At 54.3% G+C, this 27,020-nt stretch overlaps 1 protein-coding gene across 4 annotated transcripts in view; it reads left to right on the top strand.

Annotated features, from left to right (window-relative positions):
• Nucleotides 1-13,080: 13,080 nt before the first annotated feature.
• Nucleotides 13,081-27,020, top strand: part of TNFRSF21 (TNF receptor superfamily member 21) — a 33,071-nt gene continuing 19,131 nt past the window's right edge. For 2 of the 4 annotated variants that reach the window (XM_046938986.1, NM_001031103.2), the window contains exons 1-3: nucleotides 13,081-13,305; nucleotides 16,888-17,542; nucleotides 19,266-19,763. In XM_046938986.1, coding sequence (XP_046794942.1) covers nucleotides 13,273-13,305; nucleotides 16,888-17,542; nucleotides 19,266-19,763 — 1,186 coding nt within the window. In that variant the 5' untranslated portion in view covers nucleotides 13,081-13,272. Of the gene's footprint in view, nucleotides 13,306-15,329; nucleotides 15,414-16,417; nucleotides 16,471-16,887; nucleotides 17,543-19,265; nucleotides 19,764-27,020 lie in introns of those variants that run through there. The other 2 variants (XM_046938987.1, XM_040697267.2) reach the window with 2 other exon arrangements.

Genomic DNA, 27,020 nt, shown 5'->3' with positions numbered 1-27,020 from the left:
CCTGGAATCACTGACAGGCAACTCCATCTGCTGCCAGGTGCCATGGAAGCAATACCTGCCTTCAAAACTGCTGTGTTCCCAAAACAAAACCGTGCAGGCATTTTGTACTATTAACATCATCTGAGGTTAATCTCAGAAATCTCCCTGTTGGGCACTCCTCTTTGTGGCAGGGAAATGCTCACCCATGGCAGCAGGAGGGGGGATCCAGAGGCCAGGAATGGCCCTTTGGGACAGCTGCTGCTCCAGCACTGTGCCATTTTAACATTGTTGGTGAAAGCTGGGGATTGCAGAGGGGTTGGTGGGACAATCAGTGACCGCAGGGACAGCCGCTGCGCTGCAGCTGGCATCTCTTCCAATGGCACAGGACGAGTATAGTCCAGCACAGAGGGAGGTATGGTGAACACAACACAGGCAGTGCTTGCAGGGTGGGCAGCATCTCTAGGAAAGGATCTGAGGGATTTATAGAGCTCATCTGTAGCAGCTCACAGTGCGATGCTGCAGTGAGAAGGACTCAGAGTGAGGAACAGATGGGCAATCTGTGCTTCAGTCAAACACAGTCTGCAGGGCTCAGCGGGAGTAATTCTGTGTCCTACAAGAGATCAAATGGGATGATCCAACAGAGTGCAGGTTTGCCGTTTGCCAAGGGTGACACGAGGTGTTTGTTGTAAAGGAGAAGCTTGAAGTCTTTGGTGTCCCATTGGCAACGGATGACCCCGGGGATCCTGCAGGTCCTTTCCACCCTCAATGACAGTTCTCCCTATCCCTGTAGAGCTGCCCTGGAGCTCCCAGTCTGCTCCATCTCTTTGCCCTACATTAATGGTGAGATGACCCTTCCAAGGGGCTCGGGGTGAGGATCCTCGTTGAGAAAACACTCCAAAGGGTGAATACTCACGGTGTGCTGCAGCACTCCTGTCCTGCTTTGGTATGAGAGCTGCTGCTCCAGAGGCATGGGAGGTGGCACGCGGTCCATCTGGGAGGCTCGGCTGCACATTCACTGCTCTCTGCTCAGCTGTGCTCCTCGGGGACAGAGTAAGGGAGTGCTCTCATTGCCCCGCAGTGTGACGCAGTGCACCTTCAGCAAGTGCACATGAGAGCCGTACCTCCACCTGTGTTCTGAGGCTGAAGGACAACCTCCCTTCACCCCCACAGAACCACACCATGACACAGACACAGCAGTCATACCCCAGAATACAAACAGGAGTTCTGCCAGAGGCCGGGGAAGATGAGGTTTGAGAAGTCCTTTCCCATCCAAGCCTTTGGGAACGCCGATGGAGCTGCAGAAAGCTGTGTGTCTGAGCTGTCTGAGAGCTGAGGAACAGGAGATTCATGGAGGAGTGCTCTGGATGGGGCTGCTGGCCGGTCTGCATGGTGTGGGGCTGAGCCTGCAGAGCAGGGACAGCAGGAGCTGGCAGGGACCCCTCCTGGGGGGGTGGCTGTGCTCAGGCTCTCACCTGTAGGAATGTCCTCTTGTCCTGCTTGCAGCAGCAGGGAGAGACAATGGGAGAGTGTAGAGGAGGCTGTAGGAGACACTGTAAAGCTGAGGAGTGTGAAACAGAAGAAAATGTCGGGAAAAGCTCCTGCTGGGCAGTGCTGGAGGGGCGGTGGTGGCACATAGGGCACCCAGAGTGTGGCAGGGGGTGTTGAAATGGAAACGGGGCTCTGACTTTGGCCCTGGACAGTTTGGAAGTATTACATGTGGCTGTGAGCTGCTGGTGCAAATCCTGCTATCTGCAGCAAGAGATTCGAGCATCCCTTCTGCTTCTTCAATGCAACTCATATGTAACAGAACAGAGCCCTCTCTCCCTCCCCATTTGTGCTGCACAAACAATGCCATTTCTCCCCCATCACTGCCGTGTTAGCAAAAACTGGGTCATGCATGTAATTCTGCACAGGGAAACAAAAGGCCATCCTGCCCCTGTGGGGTCTCATTTATGGGTGCTGTGGCACGGTATGGCCATTCTCTCTTGAGTCCAGCATGCAATTAACAACTAATAAGTTGATGGTAGTTTTTTTTTGTTTTTTTTTTGTTGTTGTTTGTTTGTTTGTTTGTTTTTTTGCATGCAGATTTGGGGAGAGATTCACATCACAGTGGCCAAGACAGTAAAACATGACTCGCACATGAAGCTGCGTGCAGCCCCTGCAAGGCACCACATTCCCATCTGAGCTCTGTCTGTCAGCAGGCTGTGTCAGGGCTGTTCTCTGCCCCCTGGGTAGCATGGGATGTCCTGGCTGCTGCACTTCCCTAGCAAATCCGGGCAATGCATGCTCCAGGAAAGCACTGCTGCACACCCCCTCTGTTCTCCCCGGGTGTACACACAGCTCTGCCATCACACATCACCCAAACACCAGCCGCATGGGCTGGCTCACCCTGCTGGGCCAGGATGCTCCCTGTCTTCATAGGGGAGGTGCTGCAGCCCTCTGATCATCTTTGTGGCCTCATCTGGGCCCTCTCCAACAGCTCCCTGTCTTTCTTGTATTGGAGCCCCAGACCTGGATGCAGTACTGCAGATGGGGCCTCACAAGGACAGAGCAGAGAGGGACAATCACCTCCCTGTCCCTGCTGGCCACCCCTCTGCTGATGGAGCCCAGGATCCCATTTGCTTTTCGAGCTGTAAGAGCACACTGCTGCCTCATGGTCAGTTTTTCCTCCACCAGGACCCCCAGGTCCTTCTCTGCAGGGCTGCTCTCAAGGACTGCTCTTCCCAGTCTGTGTAAATACCTGGGATTCCTCCAGCCCAAGTGCAATTGGGGCAATAAGGAGCATCATGTGAATTTTTAAGGCACATTCACTGCTGATGCTGTGCATCACAGACAGCACTGAAACTTCCTGTCCTTGCAGGGGTGAGTCAGCACTGGGGGAGCACATGGCCATTCAGGGAATGCAGACATCCACAGAGAGGAGGAAGAGGGCTGGGTGTCCTCTTAGCAGGAACAGCCAACGCATGGTGTGCTTTAATGAGGAGCTGCAGTGAGGCCCAGCTGGACATGTGGCGGGTGGGGGCAGCCCGCTGGGCCCTGTGCTGCAGGTGGTGATGTTCCCCTGTGCTGTAGGGGATGCCATTTCTGCTCACCTGAAGACCTTCCCTGAGCAAACAAGAGCAGAGATCAGACTGTGAGCGCGAGGAGGGAGGCTGATTTTGGGAACAGTGGTCATAGAATGTCAGAATTCCTCTTTCAATACGGGGATGGAGGCTCGGTGTGGCTGGTTGCCACTCGGGCAGCCTGGGCTGCTGCAGGAGGTTCAGCCTGGGAAGCAGGGAGCCAGGGCTGCAGGCTGGTACTGCTGGGGTAACCAAGGGCAGGAATGGGGTGGGGGAAGTGCAGACCATGGGGACCATGGGAGCCAGTCACATGTTTCCAAGTAGAACCACTCCATTGCAACACCACGAGGGAAGGATGGATGAGTTCCAGCTAAAGAGGGTGGGAAGCACCAGGGGGGTCTATGAACACATCAGAAGGAAAAGAAAGAGGAAAGGGATGACTCAGAGAAGGCTGGGGCTGCGTTCACAAAAAGGTTCTTTGTGATGGGCTCATTCATTTTAATTGAATCATAGACTCACACAATCACAGAATGCCTTGGGCTGGAAGGGACCTCAAGGATCATGAAGCTCCAACCCCCCACCACAGGCAGGGCCACCAACCCCCACATTTCATACCAGCCCAGGCTGCCCAGGGCCCCATCCAACCTGGCCTTGAACACCTCCAGGGATGGACGGGGCATCCACAGCCTCTCTGGGCAGCTGTTCAGCACCTCACACTCCCATAGGAAAGAACTTCCCCCTGACATCCAACCTCAATCTTCCCTCCTTCAACTTCAAACCATTTCCCCTTGTCCTGCTGTTATCTCCCCTCCTGTTTGTAGGCTCCCTTTAGGTCCTGGAAGGCTGCAATGAGGTCACCCCGCAGCCTTCTCTTCTCCAGGCTGAACAAGCCCAGCTCCCTCAGCCTGTCTTTGTAGGGGAGGTGCTGCAGCCCTCTGGTCATCTTTGTGGCCTCCTCTGGACTCTACAGAAGGAGCAAACCTCTTTCCAGGATGCAGTAATGGGGTGGCTGTGTGTAAGCCAGAGGAGGCAGTGATTCAGCTTTGCTTCGTGCTGACGAGGTCTCAGCCGCTGCAGGTCTCTTATTTAGGGTACACTTTGGAAGAGATGTTAATTAATTAAAGACATGAAGATATGCAAAAGTGGAAAGGTGGATTGGGTGTCCTGGCCGCTGCCCCAGCTCCCGAGCGAGCTGCTGAGTGTGCTCCATTGAAAACAGAGCCAGCAGTAATTAAAGCACTGTGCAGTGCCCTTCCCTTAGGGGAGAAAATTTGGAAGGAAAAGAAAAGGAAAAGAAATGTTTGTATTTTTGGCCCAAATTTCCATCTTTTTTTTTTTTTTTTTTGCCACAGAAAACAGTTGTTAAGGATGACTGCGCCCCATCGCTGCCCATGTTCCTGTGTTAGTGCAAAGACTAAAAGCACCATTAGCAGCGACACGGGCTGCTGAGCTCAGTGCTGCCTGGCACACAGCCTGAGCCGAGGGCACACAGCCCTCCGAGGGCCATCAAAACCCAGCGACGGGCTTTTGGAAGCAGCAGGAGACGACACATGAAAGCAAGGGGCACATTCAAGTTACAGCTCTGAGTTATGGCACACCGGGAAGTGCTACGGAGAGAAATGAATGAGGCGAAGCCTTTGTAGCATTGCTCACTACTGAGCACCATCATTGCAATATTTGGCTGTCAGAGCCCCGGCAGTGTGGCACCATGGGGAAGGCGGCCCAGTAACCGCCCCCCAGAGCCCCCTGGGCCTCACCATCAGGGCCTCCATGCACACATCCTTGGGGCCAGCATGGAAAGTGCAATTATTCAGTTTCTCTATTCAAATTCAACCCCAGTAACCAATACTAAGGGCAGCTCAGCACCCAGACGCTGCGGGGCTGAACCTCCCAAGCATGGCGCCGTGCATCCAGTGCCTGGGTAGGACAGGCTGGGCTGTGGGCATCTCCACTCCCCAATCAGTTTCTGGAGGGAAAGAGAGCAGCAAATTGTGCCAAATGCATCCATTATTGCATTTCTAGGCTGGAGAGCTCCTGCTCCCTGGGGATGTGCACACAAGCAGGCGGAGGCACGGAGCCCGGGCTCCAGACTTTCCAAGAACAGCTGCTGGCACACAGCTCCTGCACGGTGCCCTCACTGGGATGCACTCCTTCATGGGCCAGTGCTTCCTACCGGCTTTGGGACGGCTCTGCTCACCAGCAGGGGTTTGGGGCATCCTTGGGTTGGGTGTGTTGCCCTCCCAGCTGGGCACCATGCTGGGCTGGAGCAGCCAATACCTCATGTGGATCCAGCCCTGGTGGGTGCAGGAGCATCTGGGCTGTGTACAAACAGCAGCTGCAGCTGCAGATCACGCCTCCTTCCAAGAAGGGTTTATTCGCTGCAGCACAGCCCTGGTGTGGCACTGGGAGAGCAAAACCCCTTGAAGGAGGGCTGTGGGTCAGGCTCAGACTGAGCCCCACGGCCCACAGGGTGCCTGACCCTACTTCTCCCTTTGGATGGGAGTGTCTGAATGGCTGCGGTGGGCAGCGACCCCTGCGTCCCCCTACTGCCCGACCCCCAGCAGTGCCCGGCACCACAGCCAGGCCTTGGGGAGGCCTCCAAGGAGAAGCCCTCAGCACCTCTCCGGGCAGCCTGAAGGGCTGAGCTGTGCTCTGTATGGCTGTGCTGCAGCTGCCCCGAGAAGCCGTCCCCTGAAGGCGGTGCCTCAGATCACAGAGCTCTGGTGACAGAGGACCAGCAGAGGGACAGAGGGACAGCAGACAAGAGGGCATCCCAGGGAGGAGTCAGGGTGAGAGATAACATGAGGGCAATGGAACCTCAGGGGCAGCTGGGAGGGGCGGGAGAGGAAACGGTCCATTAGCAGCTGAGGTGTGTGTGAGTCAGAGAGCCGCTGTGCCCTGGCATGCCGGCCCTGCCGCCAGCTTTCTCGGCTGTTCCCACCTCCCCGGGGACAACGCTCAGCCTCTCACCTACTTCTTACGTCAATGCGTGTCCCAGCAGATTTCCCCATCTGTTTCTCATCTCTGGTGGTGAAGGATCTCATGGGGAGCTCGGCCTGCTCTGCATCTGCTCCTGTGACACGCTCCATTCTGTCTGCCCGAGATGGATGAGCAACCCCGGAGAGGGGAAGTCCTGGGAACGTTTCATCCGTGTCAGCACGGCAATAAATCCTCTGGCTGGGGAAGGGACCCTCCTGTCATAAGGGCCAGACCCTGCGCCGCCGCTGCGGTGAGCTGGGGAGAGTGGGAGCTTCTGGTCAGAGGAGCCAAGGGGGTCTTTGTCTTCACCCTGATAAAGTAAATGGTGCCTTCTTACTTCATTAAGCCTTTAAAGACACCGAGACCACGAGCACGACAGCTTGTCTGTATGTATTGCCACTGCTCAGCTGCTCATGGAGGACATCATTCTGCCTTCCATCACCAGAGGTGATGACCACCTTCCACCATGGCTGCTGGCCAAAGGCTCACACACAGCAGAGATGGGCTCACACACAGCAGAGATGGGCTCACACACACATGGGGGGGTCTCCTTGCTACACTCAGGCATGTACTCTCTGCCTCCTCAAAGTAGCTGAGCAACAAGATTTGTGTTGAGGGGTATTTCACCCAGGTACCCCCAGACTCCCAGAGCATGAGATGACACAGGTCTCCCCTCCTCCTGACAGCACCGTGGCCAACAGAGGACATGCGAGCCCCTGACTGCTGAGGAACCTGGAGAGAGGCGCCATCAGGACAAGTCCTGCCTGAGGACCCCAGTGCTCCTACAACCATTCCAGAGTCATAAGTGAATATAAGGGAGTTTTGGACTGGATATGATGGCAAATATTTCCAGCACGAGAACAGATCCAGCACTGATGGAGAACACCCAGGGAGCTCGTGCTGCCTTCATCCCGTTCTGACCCCAAAGCCAGCTCTGCTCCATCAGTTGGGCTGCAGACCTCCAGGTGGGCCTTCAAGTGAAGTTACCCCGTGATCCTCATAGAATCATCAAATTGTTTAGGTTGGAAAAGGCAAGATCATCCAGTCCAACCATCGACACTACCAAATCCATGGCTAAACCACGTCCCTGAGTGCCACAACCACACGTCTCTTCAGTGCCTCCAAGGGGAGGGCTCTGCCACTTCCCCAGACGGCCCATTCCGGAGCCTAACCACCCTTTCCACCAAGTAATTCTTCCACACGTGCAATCTAAACTTCCTCTGGTGCAATCGGAGGCCATTTCCTCACGCCCTATCACTCATCACCTCAGAAAAGAGACAACGCCTATGGGCATCCCATGCCCACATGACACAGCTGTGGCAGAGCCGGTGCCAAACACTGGCTTTCTAATCTAGGAACAGGAGGCTGGGGACTGTTTATTGCCCCTGGCTGCAGAACCACCATGAAACCCACAGCTACCAGGTGGCCAGAAGCTGCCTGTCCCCCAGGGTGAGCAGAGGGAGGAAGAGGGGGAGCAGGAACTGCTTGGCTCTGTCCCAGGCACCCCCAGCTTGTGACTCCAACCGCAACACATTGTTCTGGGCGTCAGCAGCAACTCCAAACAAAGCAGGACACCATGAGGGGGTGGGATATATCATCATGTCCGGGATGCTGCACGTCAGCCCGAGGAACAAAGCCTTGCAGGAGAGCACGGGGCTGTGCGTGCTGTGCGAGGACTGCACAAGGGATGAGCAGTGCAGACCTCCATCCTCTGTTGCAATCAGCATCTGATTATCCAAACCAGGGATTGTAAAAGTCCCCGGCTCATCTGGTAACAATAACGAACGGGGGAACAGCTCATGCCTCTGCTGGCACCACATCACCATAGAGTCGTAGAAGCACAGAACGGTTTGAGCAGGAAGGGACCCCGCAGCCATCAGTGCAGCCCTGCAGTGCACGGGGACACCACAGCCCTGCAGTGCTCACAGCCCCGTCCCCTGGCCTTGGCTGTGTGCAGGACGGGGCAGCACCACCTGTGGGCACCCCGTGCAGCGCCTCACCGCCTCCCTGCAAGCAGCTCCTTCCTCACACCCAGCCTAAATCACTCCTCATGATATCCAGATAGAAATACACATACCCATGCTCCTGTTCCAAGGCTCTCCTCTTCTACCCCTGCTTGAATGCAAGGTGAATGGCAATGAAAAGCAGAGGTCCAGAAACACTCCTGTTTCGGGGTCAAATTCCTCTCACCCTGTAATACTGAGACTTCAACTCCACATGACTGCAATTAGAAATCCTGCATGTTAAATGGACTGCCCTTGGGCTGTGACTTTATCTACTGAGACTGCTTCGGATAGAGGTCAGTACGGAGCTCCTGCAGAAGGGGAATCACCAAACAGGTGATGCTGGGCAGGGGATAATGGGCTGGCTGGTTGGCTTGTTGGTTGGTTGGATGGCTGGACGAATGGGGCGCTGGATGGACAGTTGGATGAATGGGGTGTTGATGAGTTGGATGGCTGGATGAATGGACAGATGGACAGGTGGACACCTGCAGCCCAGGACAAATGCATACATAACCTGAGGCCTGACACCAGTGATCTTAGATCAGTAGAAGGCTGCAGGATGGAGGAGGCAGCCAGCTTCCCTAGGAGGCCCTGGAAAAGCAAAGAGAAAGGGAGAACTGAACATTTCTCTGCACAATTTGGCTGGGGTGCATGTTCATCATTGTATTATCTGTTTCCCTTGCTTCTCTTCCTTCCAGAGAAGCATGGTTTGTTCATGAGTTTGTTCATGAGTGCAGAAAGACAGATGGAAGGGACACAGGGGAAGGATGGTGGGATGGCGGTGGGGAAAGGCTCACAGGACAGGAGAGTCCCCTGCGTATCCAGTGGGTTTGAATGAGTTTTCCCAGGTTTTTGGCTGAAGAACACATTTGGAAGGTTCTGTGGAAATGAAGACTGGCTGAAAAGCTGCCAGCAAGATTGAGAAAAGCTGCCCAGTGCTGAGGAAGAGGGCAGTGAGGTGGGAGGGAGGTGTCCTTGCTTGAGCTGGATGCTATCTCTGTGCTGTTAGGGACCAGCCACCCTCCGCCAGCAGCAGACCCATTCCCCTACAAGTCTTTTTAGAGGTATGACATCAAACTGTTGGCCTGCCACATCAAGGCAGTGATCCATCACATCTGTGTTGATCCAACTGCCATAAGAACACGGAGAACAAGACGTTTCTTGAAGGCTGGTGACAAACCCTGGCTGCATGGTACTTACCAGTGGTGCTAAGATCTCCAGCTAGTTCTGCCTTTACTCTGCACTGGGCATAAAGTCTCTGGGGATACATGAGTGAGCTTCCGCACAGCTAAATGGGAGCAACACTGCAGACCTTAAGCTGCAGCTATTTGTGGTCACTCAGCATCGCATCCCACCCCGCTGGGTGCAGCTCAGCAGGGTCACTGGGGAAGCGATGTCCTCGTGGGGCTCCAGAAGTACCCCAGGGCTGTACATCTGGGTTCAGTTCTCACTCGAGGAAAAAAATGGAATAAAATGTGCTGAGCCAGGCTGGGCTCGACGTGGTGAGAGTCCTTAGCTGCTTTATCTCTGTGCCAGGACGGCTTGCCCACTCCATGTCTTTTTCAGCTGCTGAACCAACCAGCGCACACAGCCCTCCCAGGGAAGCTTTGCTGGGCAGCCTCAGCTGCAGAGACCCAGGGGGGAGCAGAAGGCAAACAAGGGCATGGTGTGACTTGCCCAGGGCACCGTGTTCACAGGGAGGCTGAGATGAACATCCAGGTGTCAAAACGTGGGCCTCATTCCCGGCCAGCAAAGCCAAAGCAAGGGCTGCAGGACTTGCAAAGCAAGGCTCCTATACACCAAAAGGATACCACCCCTTCCCCCAAAGAAGCGTTAACCTTTCATACTTCCATTCCTCTTGCTCTGAGAGGCACAGCTGTGGCTGCTGCACTTGGTCCCCCTGTGCTGAGGTGGGGGTGCAGGCAGTCGTGGCTGTCAGGCAGAGACAGACAGTTCCACTTCGCAGCATTTGCACTGGGGCAGAAGGGAAGCTTCATTACAGCCACCCACTGACCTGAAAAGGATCTGACGTGCAAGTCCCCTGTGCTCTCCCCTTCCTGCCAAGGGGTGAAGAAGCAGCTCCAGATGTGCTCCATTTGCAGAAGCATCTCCCCACTGACACCTCACAGACACTGGTGTGCACAAGGGACAGCCTCTCGTTAATGCACTCAGCATTGCCGTCTGCTGCTGAGCTTCTCCCTTCTCCAGCTGTGCTGGGAGAACAAACCCAGCTGTGTGTGAGCCTTTTACAGAGGCCATACAGCCAGGAGCCACCAAACCTGCAGCTCACAGTGCCACAGCTTCCTCAGCTCCTCTCCATGACTCCCCGTGGGGATGCAGTGAGGCAGGAAATCCATCAGTGATAGCACACCTGAGATGGAGGAAATCCCTCCTTCAAGACGCTTCCCACTCAGCTGAATGGAAATAACACATAAAAGCACCTCGCAGTATTGCTGCTGGCCGAAAGCTTAAGGCTCTGTAACAGGACGTGTATTTCTTTTCCCACAGCAGAAGGTGAGAAAGGATCATTCCAGGAGCCATAGAATCACAGAATGGCCTGGGTTGAAAAGGACCACAGTGACCATCCGGTTCCAACCCCCTGCTATGTGCAGGGTCGCCAACCAGCAGCCCAGGCTGCCCAGAGCCACATCCAGCCTGGCCTTGAATGCCTGCAGGGATGGGGCATCCACAGCCTCCTTGGGCAACCTGTTCAGTGCGTCACCACACACAGGACCCACCATGCCTGTGTGTACGTGCATGTATATGTACATACATATGTGTGTGTGATGTTTGTCACAGCTGGGAACAGCTGCTCTTGGAAGATGTTTCCCTTCCCATTCCCTGGAGATCATAGGAAGGACCGGAAGGGTGAGAGATCCCACCCACGGTTTCCTCCCCTCACGCAGGGTGAGCCCATGGGCTCTGCTGGCTTGGCTTCCTCATTTATGTTGACACAAGTGATAGATGTGGTTCCTACAGGAATTTGGAAACGCAAATTTTCTCACACAGAGGTGATTTTCCTACAACAGCATCAGAAAATAGAACTGTTCTAAGGGAGATGTGAAAGTGATGGTCCACATACAGAGAATAAGAGAGTCTGGAAGTCAGTTACATCTGCCCCGCTAGCCTGCCTTCTTTCATCGCAAACAAGTGGTGTGAAAACGTTCCCACGTGGCTGCTGGCTTCCACAGGGCCCACGGAGCAGCAGCTGCGCAGTGCATCCCGCACCGTTCCCAGATGGTGTCTTCTGGGGAGAAACCTCCTCCATTTCATGAACTCCGGGGAGCACCTCCAATAGCAGCAGCCAACGGCTGCGCACAGCCAAGGCCGGGGGACGGGCAGTGAGCACTGCGGAGCTGTGCCGTCCCCATGCACTGCAGGGCTGCTCTGACGGCCCGCGGGGGTCCCTTCCTGCTCAAACCGTTGTATATTCTGTGCCAATTCTACCAACACGAGCATTGGCTTTTCTTCACAAGAAGAGTGAGACTGCAGCCTCAGAGAAGATGGCTTCTGGTGGCCGAGCAGGTTGGTGCACATCGCCCCATCCTCTCCCCAGCCCACACCCCCACCTCAGTAAAGACCCACCGGTGTCTGTTGAACACGAGCAGTGAGGTTTGCTGACTGTGATTAAAAGCAGCCCCTCGGTGCTGTCCAAGCCAGCAGCTCAGTGGCCTGGCTGATCCCGCAGCCCGTGACCGGCTGTGTTTGCATGACTCATGGGGTGGCACAAGGGGAAAAAGGAACCAAAGGGAGCATGAACTCCTCGAGCCGTCAGAAACACTGAACACGAAACTGAGCTCGGTCACCCACTTCTCTATTTTCCTGCCAAGGATGCAGAACAGCAGCGATGCATTGCGAGAGGAGCATTCCGTCAGCAGTTTCTGGAGTAGACGGCACAATGCAGCCTGAGCAGTGCGACCTGTGTTTGTCACAGCCATGGGGAGGGAGACCTGCAGGCCAGCCCATGCATTTCTGGATCATCCGTGGACCGCCTGTAGGTTCAGTATAAATAATCATCACCGAGAGGGGATGGAACTAATTGGAATCCGATCCATGGCAGTAATGGGATCCATCTTATCGCCCATCCCCTGAGTCACTCCGTGCTCCCAATCACTCTGCCACCCGGAGCAGGCTGCCATGCTGCTGGCCGGTCCCGTGGGGCTGGGGGGGCTGCAGCCCCATCACCAGCCTGCTGTGCCCACATTGCACCAGAAAGATCATAGAATCACAGAATCATGGAATGGCCTGGGTTGCAAAGGGCCACAATGCTCATTGAGTTCCAACCCCCTGCTCTGTGCAGGGTCGCCTCCCTTCCCACCCTCTGGGGGAAAAACTTCCTCCTAATGCAACCTAAACCTCCCCTGTCTCAGTTTAAAGCCGTTCCCCCTTATCCTATCACCATCCACCCCCATAAAAAGCCATTCCCCCTCCTGTTTATACACTCCCTTCAAGTACCGGAAGGCCGCAATGAGGTCTCCCCGCAGCCTTCTCTTCTCCAAGCCTAACAAGCCCAGTTCCCTCAACCTTTCCTCACAGGAGAGGTGCTGCAGCCCTCTGACCATCTCAGTGGCCTCCTCTGGACCCGCTCCAACAGCTCCACGTCCCTCCTGCGCTGGGTGCCAACACGTTGCACTATGAGCAGCCCTGGGCATCCTGGGCTCCCTTCTGGGCAGCTCAGCACCCTGAGGTCATCACCTCGGTGAGGTCATCGCTGCCTTCCGGGATCAGATGGGAGGGAATACAGGAAGAAAAGGTCCACCTGACGGGGAGAAGGAGCCTTTTAGCAGCGTCGTAGCCTCTGACACCAGCAGAAGGCTTTGTGGGCACTTCGGAAGGCTCAGAACGAGGCCCGTGCTTCTGTAATAGCAAGAAATTCTCCAGTTATCTTTGTTTTTGGAGATTTCCCGTCCTCCGTACAGAAGGGACGACGGCAGTCCGGGCCGCCGTCCGCTCACGCACGCGAGGGGGCGCCCTCGTCCTCTCCCGCGCGGCAGTGACGTCACACAGCCGGCGCCGCCCCTCCGCACCGCCCCACGTGCGCCGCCCCCGCCCCGCGCGCAGCCGGCGGCGCCGCAGGCAGGTGGGAGCGCGGCGGGCGGCAGGGCCCCTCCCCGGCCCGGCCATGGGCTCCCGCCGCCGCGGGCAGCCGCCGCCGCCGGCCCCGCGCCGCCCCTCCGCCGCCGTATGAAGGAGAGCCGCCGCTAACCGGGCAGCGCCCCGCTCGCTGCGGCGCGGCGGCCCCGGCCACCATGGGGGCTGCCGTGCTGGCCGCCGTCCTCCCGGTGAGTGGTGCCGGCGGGGTTGGGGTTTGGGTTTGGGTTTGGGTACTCGCGCGGCCCGCAGCCCTCCCCGCGCCGTGTGCCCGCGGGGCCGCATCTCCTTCCGTGGCTGCTTTCGGGGATGCGCCCGGACTGCTGTTTTCGTTATCGAATGCTGTCTGTTATTTATACCTCCCCCCTACGCGGCGTTATCCCGGCGTTCTCCTCCCGGCTCAGCGCTCGAGGGCGAAAACCCATCGTGCTGAGGGGGGTCGCGTTGGGAGGGTCGGCCATTGGCGCCGCAGCGGTGCGGCGCGGTTGTGTAACCGGCAGCGCGTTGGCTCCCGCAGTCCCGGCTCTGCGGGAATCGGGGTAAGGAACAGCCCAACGCCTTCCCTTCCGTTCCGTTCCCCGAGGAACGGCGTCCCCGCTCGGGGCGCTGAGCGGAACTCGGCGTGGCCGTGGGTGCCCCGCGGGGATGCCGTCCCCATCGCCGGGACGTTGGCATCGCGGCGCGGGGCGTTGGGCAGCGCCGGGAGCCGCAGCGCTGCAGAAGCGCTGCCCCTCGGGAGCAGCCGTGCCGCTGATGTGGCACACTGTCACCTTCGGTAAGCCCGGGCCGGCAGAAATAAGGTGTTGCTTTTAATGAAGAAGCAGCTGTTCATGGAGAGCCTCAGCGCAGCAGCTTCTTGGCAGCCGGTGGCCTGATCCTTCCGGCACGAGATGGGCTCCTCGTGTCTCGGTTACCGTCAGACTGGGGGCCGTCCTCACCGGCACTGCTCCCTGCTTGGCGCGGCTTCCCCTCCTTGCAGAGATGCGGGCTGTGCAGCCCCCACCTGTGCCAGGCTGCGGTGGGCGGCGGTGCTTCGGCTGCTCCAGGGAACCTCACAGTTCTCCCTCAGAAACGTTCCCCAGCTGATCAGTGAGCAGCTGATGATACCGTGGTCCTCCGGTGCCACCGCCCGGCTCAGGCCCAGGGCCCGTCCGTGGCCTCGGGTACCTGCGGGGATGGGGCAGCCCGGCTGTGCGCAGCCTGCTGCGTCCCGCGTAGCTGCATGGGGTCTGTACAAACTGTTGACTTTGCGTTGCTTGTTGGGTCTGTGCGATGCGTGGATCAATGTGTGGTCACTGAACGGGATGATAGCAGCGCTGCATTGACAGTGAGCATTAGGACTGACTCATCCAGCTCCTGCTTGTATGCTGGGTCGTGCCTGCATTGGCTGCTGGCTCCAGGGCTGGTTGCTTCCCAGCTGCTTCTCCTGTGTGAGTCCTCCAGGTGCTGGGATGGGTTGGGGCAGACGGGCAGTGATGTGGGCTCTGAGCTGTGCGGGACCTGGGAGCCTTCAGGGTGGGTGTTTGGAGCCGCCTGCACATGAATAGCTGCACTGTGGGCTGTGTTACTCTGTGCTCTTTCTCTGGTATGGGTGTAATGAACCAGAGGTTGATGGCAGGTAGGGCTTCCTTCCTTATCCCGGTGCTTCTGCCTCTAAAGCTGCGTGCATCGTCCCAGGAGCAGTCACTGAGGACAGTGGCTGTGGCTGGCAAACGTCCTGCTGTACATGCCCTCCTCCTGCTGTACATGCCCTCCTCCTGCTCTCAGAGCCACAAGCAGTGCCAGCCTCCTGATCTCAGCAGTGGTTATTTTTAGGGAGCAGAAGCACCGGTCCGCATCAAAGCTGCTCAGTTGCTCGGTGCTGCTGAGCCTTCCCCTGCTGTGACGATGCTGTCCGTAGGTGTGGAGATTCCTGTGCCCCAAAGCTGCTGGCCCAGCACAGGGATGATGGCATGGGCTCGTGTCCCCGCACAGGGCAGCAGCAAGCCCTGCGAGCTGGATCCTGTTGCATCTGGTTTGCTAATTGGGCGCAGTGTCAAGGAGCTCAGGGTGGCAGGTTTCTGTAGTGCTTTGTGCACTCACATCTCGGGGAGGCGGGGGGAAGCGTGGTGTGAGCCGGCAGTGCCTGCCACAGCAGCCTCGCTCTTTGTTTTAATTTGATGTGCAGTAATTGGCCTGGCCACTGCAGGCTCCTTGTCAGCTCCTGCAGGCCCGTCTGCCGCCGCCGCCTCTGTGATTGCTGCTTCGGGAAAATGGCACAGACCTGAAGTGTTCTGCACGGCCATGCGTTATTCAGCAGGTGGGACAGAACGGCCGTGCAGGGCTGTGTGTTTTCCAGGAAGAGAGACTGCACCAAAAATGACGCGGCGCAGCTTGCAGCTCTGCTGCGATGTGTTCTGCAGAGTCATGTTGGTGGAGGCTCTTGTTTAATATATTCTTGCTGGCTGATAGCCCGGGGTATGTAGCGGAGCAAAAGCAAGGTCCTGTGCAGCTCAGCAAGGTGATTTATGTCTGTGGCTGTGCCTCTGAAAAGCAGTAGGGTCTGTGCTCTGTCTGCCTTCAGGGTGAGAAATCACCTTTGGAAATCCAAGGTTCCCTCTGAACTCAGCCTGCTGCTGCTTAGAAATGCGTCTCCAGCTGCTTTGTGTGCTGAGTAAGGCTGGGGCAGCCGCTCTGGAGCTGCCTTTTGTTCTCTGCGTGTTGCTTCTGCGGGCATAGCTGATGCTCTGTGTGCGGTGCAGAGGTCTCCTGAGGAAGCAGAGGTCCTGCTGCGCCCTTGGCCATGGAGCAGCCTGTTGGAGTCAGCACATGGGGCTGAGGAAATAAAACCATGGGGCTGGATGTAGGTACAGTCATCGGTGAGCCCAGCTGGCTGCTGTTGGGTGTCTAGAACTTGAAACCTTTTACCTGTGTGTGATGCAATGAGGAACTATGTTACAGCAGAGCCCCTACAGGAGCTTAAGAATAGTGTCATTTTTTCCTTTCCTGTTGTGATTAAGGCTGGTTTCAAGTGGTGAGGCCGTGGCACAGGGAAGATGTGGGTGCCCATCCCTGAAGGTGCTCCAGGCCAGGCTGGTGGTTCCACACAGCCTGAGCTGCTGCCTGACCCCACAGCAGGGGATGGAGCTGGGTGAGCTTGGAGGTCCCTTCCAACCCAAGCCATTCTGCGGTCAAGGTGGAGGCTGGAAGCAGAGCCCCCAGAGCCATGCTGCTTGCACAAGCGTGTGTGGGTTGTGCCAGGGTAGGAGGGCTGAGAGGTCATGTGCTAGCCCAGGTTTCGACCTGCTCTGTGTTATTTAAAAAGGCAGATGTTTGAGCAAGTGCTGCTTAATGCTCAGAGGAAGACAATTTCGTGGGTCAGTGCTGCCACCTGCATGGGTGCTGCTTTCCTGGCTCCTGCTGGGACCTCTCAGCCTTGAAATGCAGAGCTGGTCGGAGCGCTCTCAGGGGGCTGTATGCTGAGGCACAGATGGCAGCACTCACTGCCCTGGCAGCTTGCAGTGTCAATGATGCAGAGGCTCGCCGGGAAGCGTGGTGTCAGATTCAAGGAATTGTAGCTGGTTTGTAATGCCCCGGTCACCATCTCTGAGCCAGGGTGCTGGTGCAGCAGCCAGAACGCGCTCCGTCGTCCCACCCCGATGTGGTGCAGGACCTCCTCTGCAGTCTCACAGCTCTGGGATATCCCCCGTGGTCCCACACGGGGTGCCGAAGGTATTTGGTAGAGGTCTGCGGGTGCACGCTGCTTGGACTGATGTTTTACGTCTGTCTTTCAGTTGCTCGTGTTCCTTGGCACTGCTGACGCTCAGCCCAAGCTGACCTCGGAGCAGAACGCCGTGAGCCTCCCTGCTGGCAAGTACCTCCACCTGGACCGTGCCACCAACCAGGAGCTGATCTGCGACAAATGCCCCGCGGGAACCTACGTGTCCAAGCACTGCACGAAGAGTACCTTAAGAGAGTGCAGCCCTTGTCCGGATGGGACCTTTACTAAGCACGAGAACGGCATAGAGCGATGCCACCCATGCAGAAAACCCTGTGAACTGCCAATGATTGAGAAAACTCATTGCACTGCCTTGACCGACCGTGAGTGCACTTGCCTGTCGGGTACGTTTCAGATTAACGATACCTGCGTCCCTTACACGGTGTGCCCGGTCGGCTGGGGCGTCCGCAAGAAAGGAACCGAGACAGAAGACGTGAGGTGCAAGCCGTGCCCTCGGGGTACCTTTTCTGATGTGCCTTCTAGTGTGATGAAGTGCAAAACCTACACTGACTGCTTTGGGAAAAACATGGTGGTGGTGAAGCCGGGGACGAAGGAAAGCGACAACGTCTGCGGCTCTCCGGCATCTCTTCCAAACACGTCTTTGACTTCGTCGGATGCCCAGGCGGATGGGGAGACCTACGAAGCTCCACCAACAGCTTACCTTCCCAAAGGTAATGTCCCCAGTGCAATACGGCTGTGTTTTTGCTCACAGGGCTGCGTTCCTGCCTCGGCTGTGGTTGTTTTTAGGCTGTTGAAGGGCAACCTGATTCACGGTGTGGGTGGTGCTTTGCTTTTTGGCCAGAACGCAGCTGTGGAGTACACCAGGTTACCATTGCTTGTGTTAAACTAGGTTTAGTAATGTTTTCCCTGAGACTTTGCTGATGACTGGACTTCTGGCTGTCCTGCTCTTTGGATTAAAAGAACAACGTGTTCCCACCTGCTTTTCCCATCTGTGTGTTGTGCTGCCACAAGTCTTTGTGTCTGTGGCAAACGTGAGCAGAGAGCAAGTGTGGCAGAGAAACCCCAGCAAGGAGAGGAGAGCTTCTCTCCACCAGACTGGTTTCCTGGTGGGTTTGTTGCTTTTGTGCCTGTGCTTTCCCTGGCTCCTTTTACCCTGCACTGTGCCACTGTATTGGTCTGAATGGGAACCATTGCCAGAACAGGGCTCTAGGAACCTGGGCTGTGCTTATTAACTTCCTTTCTTTAAGCACGGGGACTTCTATTATTTATCACTGATGGGGAAAACTGACTTGAATTGCACATTCTCTCACTTAATCAGAAATGGCAGATCACTGTAGTCTTCATCTTATCTGTACACAGGCAGGTGACCACCCAGAGACCCCCAGGGCAGTGTGCTGCTATGTTCAGCAGAGCTGCTGTAGCTGTGGCTGGCTGTAGAAGTGCTGTAGGACTCTTCTTGAGGTGGTGCTCAGCACATCCTATGGTGTCTGAAATGTTGCATTTTAACAACAAAATACAACTTTTGATGCCCTTTACACCCAAGGAAGTGTTGACAGTGGTAGGGCCATTACTTCTCGTTTGTTAGGACTCAAAGCGCAGTTTGACGTTGGTGCGTCACTGGGAGAGGAAGGGAGGGTTCCCTGAACTTTGATATCAACTGTAGACAATTAGATAAAAGTTGGTGGTTTCCCTGTTTGTATACTGGTCAGAGTGTTTTGGGTAACCGAGTCAGAGACAAAAATCACATTACAGATGGCTACACCCACGCTCTGCCTCAGCTGGGATGAGACATGATTTGTAAAAGCCAAGTTTCCAGAGTAGGCTCTTGTTTTTGCTGTAGCAACCCTTCTTCTCATCGTACTGGCTGGGATGTGGGAGCTGCTTGTTGGTAAGAAAGCTCAATAAAGGTGGGAAAGAGGCTCTCAGAAGTGGGGTCATTTCTGTCCCTTCAGAAACCTGCTCTGGAGTTGGAGCACCCATGCCTGTTTGCAGCATGGTTGCGTTTGTGCTTCTTTAGATTGAATGAGAGATACTGTAAGCTTCTGCACTCTTGTGTGTTTCTAGCCCAAATACCAGATTTTCCATGATTAAAGGTATTGTTCATAAGCTAGGAAAGGAAAGCCAGCTCCCTCGAAGCTGCGGCTCTTCCAAGAAATGCTGAATTAGGATCAAACACAAAGTGCTTAAGAGCATCACTCCGCTTTGTGAAAGAGCTGCCACTGGTGTTAACCAGCAAGGGGCAACTTGATGTCGAGCCTGACTCTATAACGTAGCTGTCTGTTGTAGAGCTGAACTTTAATTTCAGCTCTTCCCTTTCTCATTGCCTCACGTTGGGTTTTGTTCTACAGGCCATGTCCAGAGAGGGCCTGGGCCAAGTCATGATGCCCTATCACCTCTAGTGCTGCGATGCTGACCACTCCATTTCTCTTGCAGGTCTGAACTCTTCCGTTTTTGATCTCTCCTCCTCTCCAGCGCCGCGTGTGTCCAATGGCACAGCAGAGCCAACAGTCGACTACAATGACACCTCGGCCAACGGCACAGTTGGTGCTCCTGGGAGCCTCTCCAGCGCCGGCACCGCTGGCCAGGCACAGAGCTACCGGCACAAGCACACCAGCCAAGCAATGGGCAAGCAGCCGGCGCAGGAGATGGCCGGGGGTGAGAAGTCCAGCATCCCCTACAGGCCGCCCCGGAGAGGGCCGCCCAACGTCCACCAGCACTTCGACATCAATGAACACTTGCCCTGGATGATCGTCCTCTTCCTGCTGCTGGTCCTGGTGGTCATCGTTGTCTGCAGCGTCAGGAAGAGCTCACGGACTCTGAAGAAGGGACCGAGGCAAGATCCCAGTGCCATCGTGGAGAAAGCTATTATGAAAAAATCCACCACCCCCACACAGAACAGGGAGAAATGGATCTACTACTGCAACGGGCATGGTGAGCAACAACGACCTGGGGTTTTAGCAGCAGATGGGGGAGCAGTGTTCTTTTCTTGTGCGGCAGCAGATCTCATGGTGCTTTGGATGGGCCATCCCACGTCTGGTTCCTGGTTGCTTTTCTGGCATGCTGGGCTTCATAGTAAGGGCAAAACACAGACCCCTAGTTCCTCAGCTGTTTCTTGGCTTCTCCCTATCCCTGTTCTGTTGGCTTATCTCCTGTTCCAGAAGGAATTCATAATGAAGGAAACATCACTTGCTCTCTTCAACTCCTGCTTCTACTCCTTGTTAGAGGATCTCAAAAGAAGACTTTTTTTATTTTTAATTGATCTCACCTCACCCTTTCCATTGCTGTTCTGTTGTTCTCCATCCTTATCTTCTTAGTGACTCAGGCGTGCATCTGATTATCTTTTGTGCTGTCCTTTTTCCTTCACCGCTTCTGTTTCTGGAAGGCTGAGTCATCCCTCTGCCTGTTGGCAGCACCTCAGTCAAAGCCCTAAATCCTGAATGCTAGCGTCTTTCCCCAGCCCTTTTTCCTTGCTGGAGTGAGGAGAGTTATCCTTAAGAGCCATAGGGTGCAATTCTGTGTGTTGTGAGGTCTTGGAGGTACTGCTTCCCTTGTGTTTTCTATTCTTTTGGAGGATGACTTGCTGTATGCTTTTCAATGAGATGTAGAGATGAGCTGCTGTGGTCATAAATAGGGATTCATAAAGGTCAGTGGTAAAACAATGACATGAACGTGAGCAGCCTGTCTGAGCATCATGTGCCTGTGCTCTCCCCAGCAGGATGTGTGGTCCTACCTCCACAAAGCCATGGTGACAAATTAGTCCCCTTTATCTTGCAGAGACAGACTGAGGAGTTACAAACATCCCTCCACAGTTAACCTTTAGGAAAGCACTTTCAGCAAGGGATCCAAGGAAAGCACAGATTGGAAAATAAAGATTTAAAGGTTTAAGAGATCAGTGCTTGATGAAAGTCATCCTTGAGTGCTTAAGTACAAAGCAAAGAAGGCTTTGAGTAGGGCGTCTTGTTATGTTCTCTGTTCTCCTTCCTGCTGATTAACAGAGCTACGCTTTGTTTGCCTTCATTAATGCATTTATAGAACCAGTAAAGTCTTGTTGGAATTAGCTTTGTGCCTTCTCTTGTGTTTGTGCTTTTTATTGGTTTCCTTTTAACTCTTGAATTCTTGAGGAGCTGTTTCTTGAGGTTTTTTTTTTCCTTTTCCAATAAGTTCTAACAACTTTTTTCCTGTAAGATCTTCACTCCTTTGTCCCTAAAGTCAGTAGTACCCAAAGCGTGGTCCCTGGGGCTATGGTAAGTGACCCACAACAGGGTTAGAGAACCTTTTTAAACACCTCTGTTTGTGTGTGCTTCAGGAAATATCAAGCTTCATTGCTTCAGCCACGGTTCATTGGCCAGAAGGTACTGGCTGTTACTAACTCAAATCGTTTCTTCTTTCTTTTCCTTTCCTTTTCCTCTCCTCTTTTCTCCCAAGACCCTCGTTACCAGTTCCCTGGGTTGGTTGGATATCTCCTTCCTTTTCTTGGAGCAGTGAATGCTGTCCTCTCAAAGCAGAGGTTGGAGCTGTGCAGCTCAGGGAACGATGACGACGAGGGCCTGGTGTTCTGGATGCCTTCTCACATGCCTGTACTACAGCTGGTCCTTCTGCAGTAGTGCTAGAGCTGCCTTTGGGCAGGGCTCGTTTGTTCACTGAGGATGATTCAGGTTAAAGAAATCATGCAGATAAGGCAGGCTATGTGGTGAGTAATGAGGCCGTGTAAAACTGCTCAGATATAACCCCACCTCCTAGATTCTGTCATCCTTTGGAGGACAGTGTAATTCCTGGGTCATCCTTCGCTTCCCAAAACACGTCTGCTCTCTCATCCTTTAACAGCTGAATTCAGCTAATGCATCAAATCCATTGTGTGTTTGCAAAGCTCTCTCCCTGTCTTGGGCAATAAGCTGATGTAAGTGCAGAAGCAGCACTTGGCTAATGAGCTGGCCCAGTATCTGATAGAGCCCCTGCAGTCTGGAGGCGAATTCCCCGTTGCTCAGAGGCCCTGGTCAGGCAGTTGGGCACAGCCCTCCCAGCAGTTCTGGCCAGTCATGCTGGTGCCTGCTTGCCCAGCTGGCTTCATGACCTGCTCCCACCACTGAATGTCCTCAGCTGAACTTGTTGCTGCAAAGGCAAAATGAGCACAAACCAATTAATGCTTTGTCTTGCTTTAAGGGCAGCTCTGATGTTGCCTAAATCACCCTGTTTAGCTGGGACAGCCTTGCTCATTAGTTCTTATTTGGTGGTGTTGCTCTGCTGCATCAAGCATGTAAATTGTTCTTCTCTACAGTGATACAGAAATCCCTCTTTGGGTTTTGTGTTCACGTGTCTGGCTCTTAAGACCCCATTTATTTGAAATGAGAGAAAACGTAGTAAAATAGCAGAATTTACTTTTATTTTCTGAACTGCTGACCATACTGCAGAGCTGAAGCCTCGTGGCTTAGCTTTCTGCTGCTCCAGCAGTGCTTATCCCCAAATGGTGCTTCGTGGGCTGTATCCTGAGGCGGTGTTTTGAATGAGGATATAGCTCATTGCAGGCTCTTGCAGAGAGGAGATCTTTGCCCTGCCATGCTGCTGGTGCCAATTCCTGCATGGTGGGAAGCTAGCACAAAGCCTCCATATGTCTTCAAAATTGTTAGCCTGGTTTGCGGTCATACTGGGGCTGTATTGGGCAGCTGATTAGGCTTTAAATCATCTCTGTGGGCTGAGAGTGAAGCCCTGGGCTCTGGTGCTGACAGGGTATGGGCATTCACACGACCTCTCCACCTGTGCATGAGTTGGGTCGATAGAGTCATAAAAAACCCCAAATTCATAGAGACCCCCCAGGATCCCTGAGTCCCACTCCTGGCTGCACAGCACCACCCACACCCTATGTTAGAGAGCCGTGTCCCACCACCCTCTTTTCCCTAACTGCAGCTGACCCTCCCCTGCCATGGCTCCGTGCTGTCCCTCAGGCCTTGTCGCAGCCCTATCACTGTCACAGAGAGCAGAGCTCTGTGCTGCCCCTCTGTGCCCTGGGAGGGGCTCTGTGGGCTGCCATAAGGCCTCCCCTCGGCCTCCATGGGTTGTTCTCATGGGCTGTGCCAACAAGATGTCAGGGCATTGATTGTCACGATGGAGCAGCTAAGCAGCTGCATGACAATTGCGCATGGCTTCCCCTCTGCTTCCTCCTAGTTGACCATCTCCTCCCTCCTAATCCTTTCAGTAAACAGCTTTAACCTTTGAAAGGGAAGAGCTGCTCTGATGCAGGTGCCAGGCCTGGCGCAGAGAAGCTGTGCTGGTGGAGGTGCCCCATTGCATCCTCAAATGGATGAGCATCGCAGTGAGGGGTGGCCGGCAGCCAGCACAGCTCACCTTGTGGGCTTTGCCCTCCTTGGGAGATGTGGGGCTCGATTCCTGTAAGCTGGGTGCACCACGGTGAGGGCAGTGCTGCTGGAGCAGACCCATCTCACTGGGGTGGGCTCCTTCCACACAGAGGAGTAGCGCAGGGCTGGTGTGTGGTCAGTACTTTAGGTAGTTGTTGTAAGGATCTTCCTGTGATATTGTAATTATCCACATGCAGGAACAGCAGCATATATAAAAAAAGTACATATATTTCTGCCCAATTACTGTTGCTGCTCTGACAGACCTCAGGTAAACGGGCCCAAAGCCTTGCCTGTTCCTGGGGCACTCTACCCAGTAGCTGCAATAGCTGCGATGCACTTGTGACCCAGCAGTTGTTGTGGTGGGGCATTTTGCTCGTGCTCATCCTCTCATGAACTGGTGTCTGCCCCACGCTCCCTCTGGCCATAGCACAGCTGTGCTGGGAGGACTTGGATCTCACTGCTTCACCTCACCCCAAGGTGGGACCTGGAGGGGTAGGGGCAGCTTGGCCAAGATTTGCAAAGAAAGTAGTGGTTAATTGTTAGCACGGTGCCTAAACTATGTACAGGGAAGTGGTTTTAGCCTCATGTGACTCCTTTCTTTGAGAAGATTGAGAGCAGCCTATATACTGGAGATATTGTCCTTCCAGTCTCTTTCTTCGTCAGCTTCCAAAGGGGAGGAACTGAACAAGCAGAGTCTTTGTAATAAAAAAGGAGAGCTGAAGCTGTAATTCTTGGCAACATCATATTTTGCATCAGTCTGTGCTAAATATGAAGATGGGGTTGAAGTAATCTTTCAGTGGTTGTCTTTGACTGTCACCTATGGAGTATCAGGGGGTGAGCAGCAAGGACTGAAGTGGGTTGTTTAAGAAGTTCTCTTTTGGTGTAAAACCTCACGCATGTAGAATAAGGAGCCTGAAATTATGTGCTGAGAGATAAGAAGAGGATCCGGGGGTGGATGCCCCATCCCTGCAGGCATTCAAGGCCAGGCTGGATGTGGCTCTGGGCAGCCTGGGCTGCTGGTTGGCGACCCTGCACATAGCGGGGGGTTGGAACTCAATGAGCACTGCGGGCCTTTGCAACCCAGGCCATTCTGTGGTTCTATGATTTGGTGATTTCTGGAGCTGAAAGACTGAAAAACACATCTTGGCATTTCCTGCTGGGCCAGAGCTTTCATATTCTTTTTTCCTTCGAGTCTGATAGATGCACATTATTGCAGTGGGCAGTGAGAGAAAAGCCAGGAAGCCTCTAGTTAAGTAATCAAGAGAAATGAGCTGTTCTGCAGAGCTGTTTGCAGCAGGGAGGGAGCTGAGGCTTGACTGCAGGTAGAAGAGAGCTTGCCAGAAGTGGCTCTTGGTGGTAATCTCATCTGGAAGCAGGGTGGGGAGCTGAGAAGCGGTGGTTAACAGAAGCAGAGTGTTGGGATCTGGGGGTCTTGATTGCTCAGCTGCCAGCCTGCAGTGCTGGGATCTTCTGGGTTGGTGATTTTTTGGGGGAATAGTCCTTGCCTTGCAGCTCAGTAGCTATAATGCAGAGGTAGGCTTGAGCTTGTTCTGCTCCAAAGCACAAGCTTCCCAGGCTGGTTGGTTGAGGAGAGTCCAGAGCCTCACTAAAAAGCCCCATGACCTGTGCTGTTGCTCCTAAGCATCCCCATGTGAATATGATAATGTGTGTTGGCAGTGTGCATAGGGACATCTTGGGTCACTACAGGCTGGTCCTTGCATGAAATTGAATGCTCTTTTATGAGTGGTCTTCGAAAATGCTTTTCATAACAGGATTGGGTGTTGTTTTTTTTTTTTTTAAGAGCACATTGACTAAAAAAGCCTTCCTACAGCCTTAATATGTACTGATCCACCACCTAAAAAGGTAAGCAAGTGTATGGAAACAACTCGGCAACGGGTGTTCTTCCATAAGCCTGCTTTTTCTCACCCTTCAACTGCTGCTCTTGCTAAAAGGGTAAGCCCAGCTGCAGGAGTGGCACTCACAAGCCTATGAGGTGTCTTCTTGCAACTCAGTGCCACTTCAGGCCCCTTCCTTAGTGCTTGTGTGGGTAAATGAGTTAAAAGCCACTTGGTAGTTTGCTTTCACAGTTATTTTCCCTTTGATCAGCTCCTGACTGCATGTCTGCAGAGCACGGGGAGGAGAGATGGGCATACAAGTCAAATTGGTCTCAAACTGTGGTGACCTCAAGGACCATGGGAAGGATAGAGCAGCATCTCCCAAGGGCAGATGTGCCTGTTGCTGCTGCTAACATAATTTATTAATTGTGACTGTGCCTGGGGTGAAGGAGCTTTGTGCATGTGTGCAAGCCCTAATACCACTTTGGCAGGCAAAGCATGAGGTGAGGAATTAATGTTTGTCTGTCTGCCAAAACGGAGAGGCAAAAGGGTGTTTTAAAGCTGCCTTTCCACTGGGATCTGCAGATTATTAATCTGCAGATATCTATCTGGTCCTCAGACGTCAGCCTGTCCTCTTCTTCAGAATGAGGCCCACAAAGGGAGCCTGTTGATAAGGCGGGGTTGTGTCCTGAGGACTGCAGGTGCTGTGGATACTGCTGTGCTCCTTCCCTGGAGTGGGGTGGGATGCACGGAGCTCTGCGTGGCGCTCTGCCCGGTGGGATGAGGAAGCCCTTTACCTCCAGCTGCTTTCTGCGGCACAGAGCTCTGCTCTGGGAGGTCTGGGATGGTACCTGTTGAGTTTGAAGCACTGTGTTCATCAGACTGCTTGGCCTTCAACTTTGCTCAGGTTTGCCCCCAAACTGACCTTTCTGGACCTGCCGAGGCTTTGTGGTGAAAGGGATCTCTGGAAAACACAAATGAGAGGGAGAGAGACAGCGCTGTTCTGCTCAGAGAGAAGGAAACCTAATCATGGGTGGGTTTATTACATCTTGAGTCTCCCTGCATTAGCAGGCTGGAGGCTGGTGCTCCATCACTTGTAATGCGCACTGCTACACAAGCCATCTGTTCGCAGTGTGCACAGGGCTGCCCTGGGAAGATGGTACACTTGCTCTGAAATCTGCTCCGAAAAACCCCCAACAACCTCTGCCATCACCAAAACTAAAAAAAAAAAAGCAAAGAAAAATTCCTGGGTTGATTTAATCGGGAATATAAGGAATTTGTGCCTGCCTGTTAGGCAGGGCTGAGCGCCGATGGCACGGAAGCTTGGCTTCTCTTGCAGAAAAACATGCTGAGAAGGTTTATTTGTGGAAAACCCTGCGCCAACTCCTGCAGCAGGAAGGCTGTGATTTCTCACCCCTGTAAGTCTGTAGCGCATAACTCCTGAAATAACGAGGCAGGCTTTCCCTGCTTGCCAAGTCTTCCTCGGAGGGGAACAAAACAATCTGGAGGTGAATTTAATCCCCAGGCTGGTATCTGTGTGTGTCTGGATATTTATACGACCCTGGCCACAGCAGTGTGCTTGCTAAGGGTTTACCAGCCTGTCCGAGGGAGTTATAATGAAGATTAACTCCACAAAAGCTGTTTAGGATCTAATAATGACATAGAATGCTTACACTGACCGCTGCCTTTTAAACCAAAGGAAGAGCAGCTGTTCCCAGGCAGGTTGCTCTGCAGTATCCCAGGCAGGTGGAGGTCAAACAGAGAAGGGAGGGCTCACCATGGGGATGGGTGGCTCGTGTAGGTCTGAGAGAGGAGGTGCAGACCAAGCGTGGAGCTGCTGCTGCACAGGTGATCTCCACACAGCCCAGAGCTGTGGTGCAGGAGCTGCTGCAGCTCGTGCCTTGTGCTGTCCCTCATGTCCCCAGCTCTGAAACCTCTCACGTGGCTGATGGAGCCTTCCCTCACTGCTCTGCTGGAGTTACTGCCCAGAGAGTGCATGGGAA

This window comes from Gallus gallus, chromosome 3, assembly GCF_016699485.2.
Source record: "Gallus gallus isolate bGalGal1 chromosome 3, bGalGal1.mat.broiler.GRCg7b, whole genome shotgun sequence".
NCBI lineage: Eukaryota > Metazoa > Chordata > Aves > Galliformes > Phasianidae > Gallus > Gallus gallus.
This window is presented reverse-complemented; position numbering and strand designations above follow the sequence as displayed.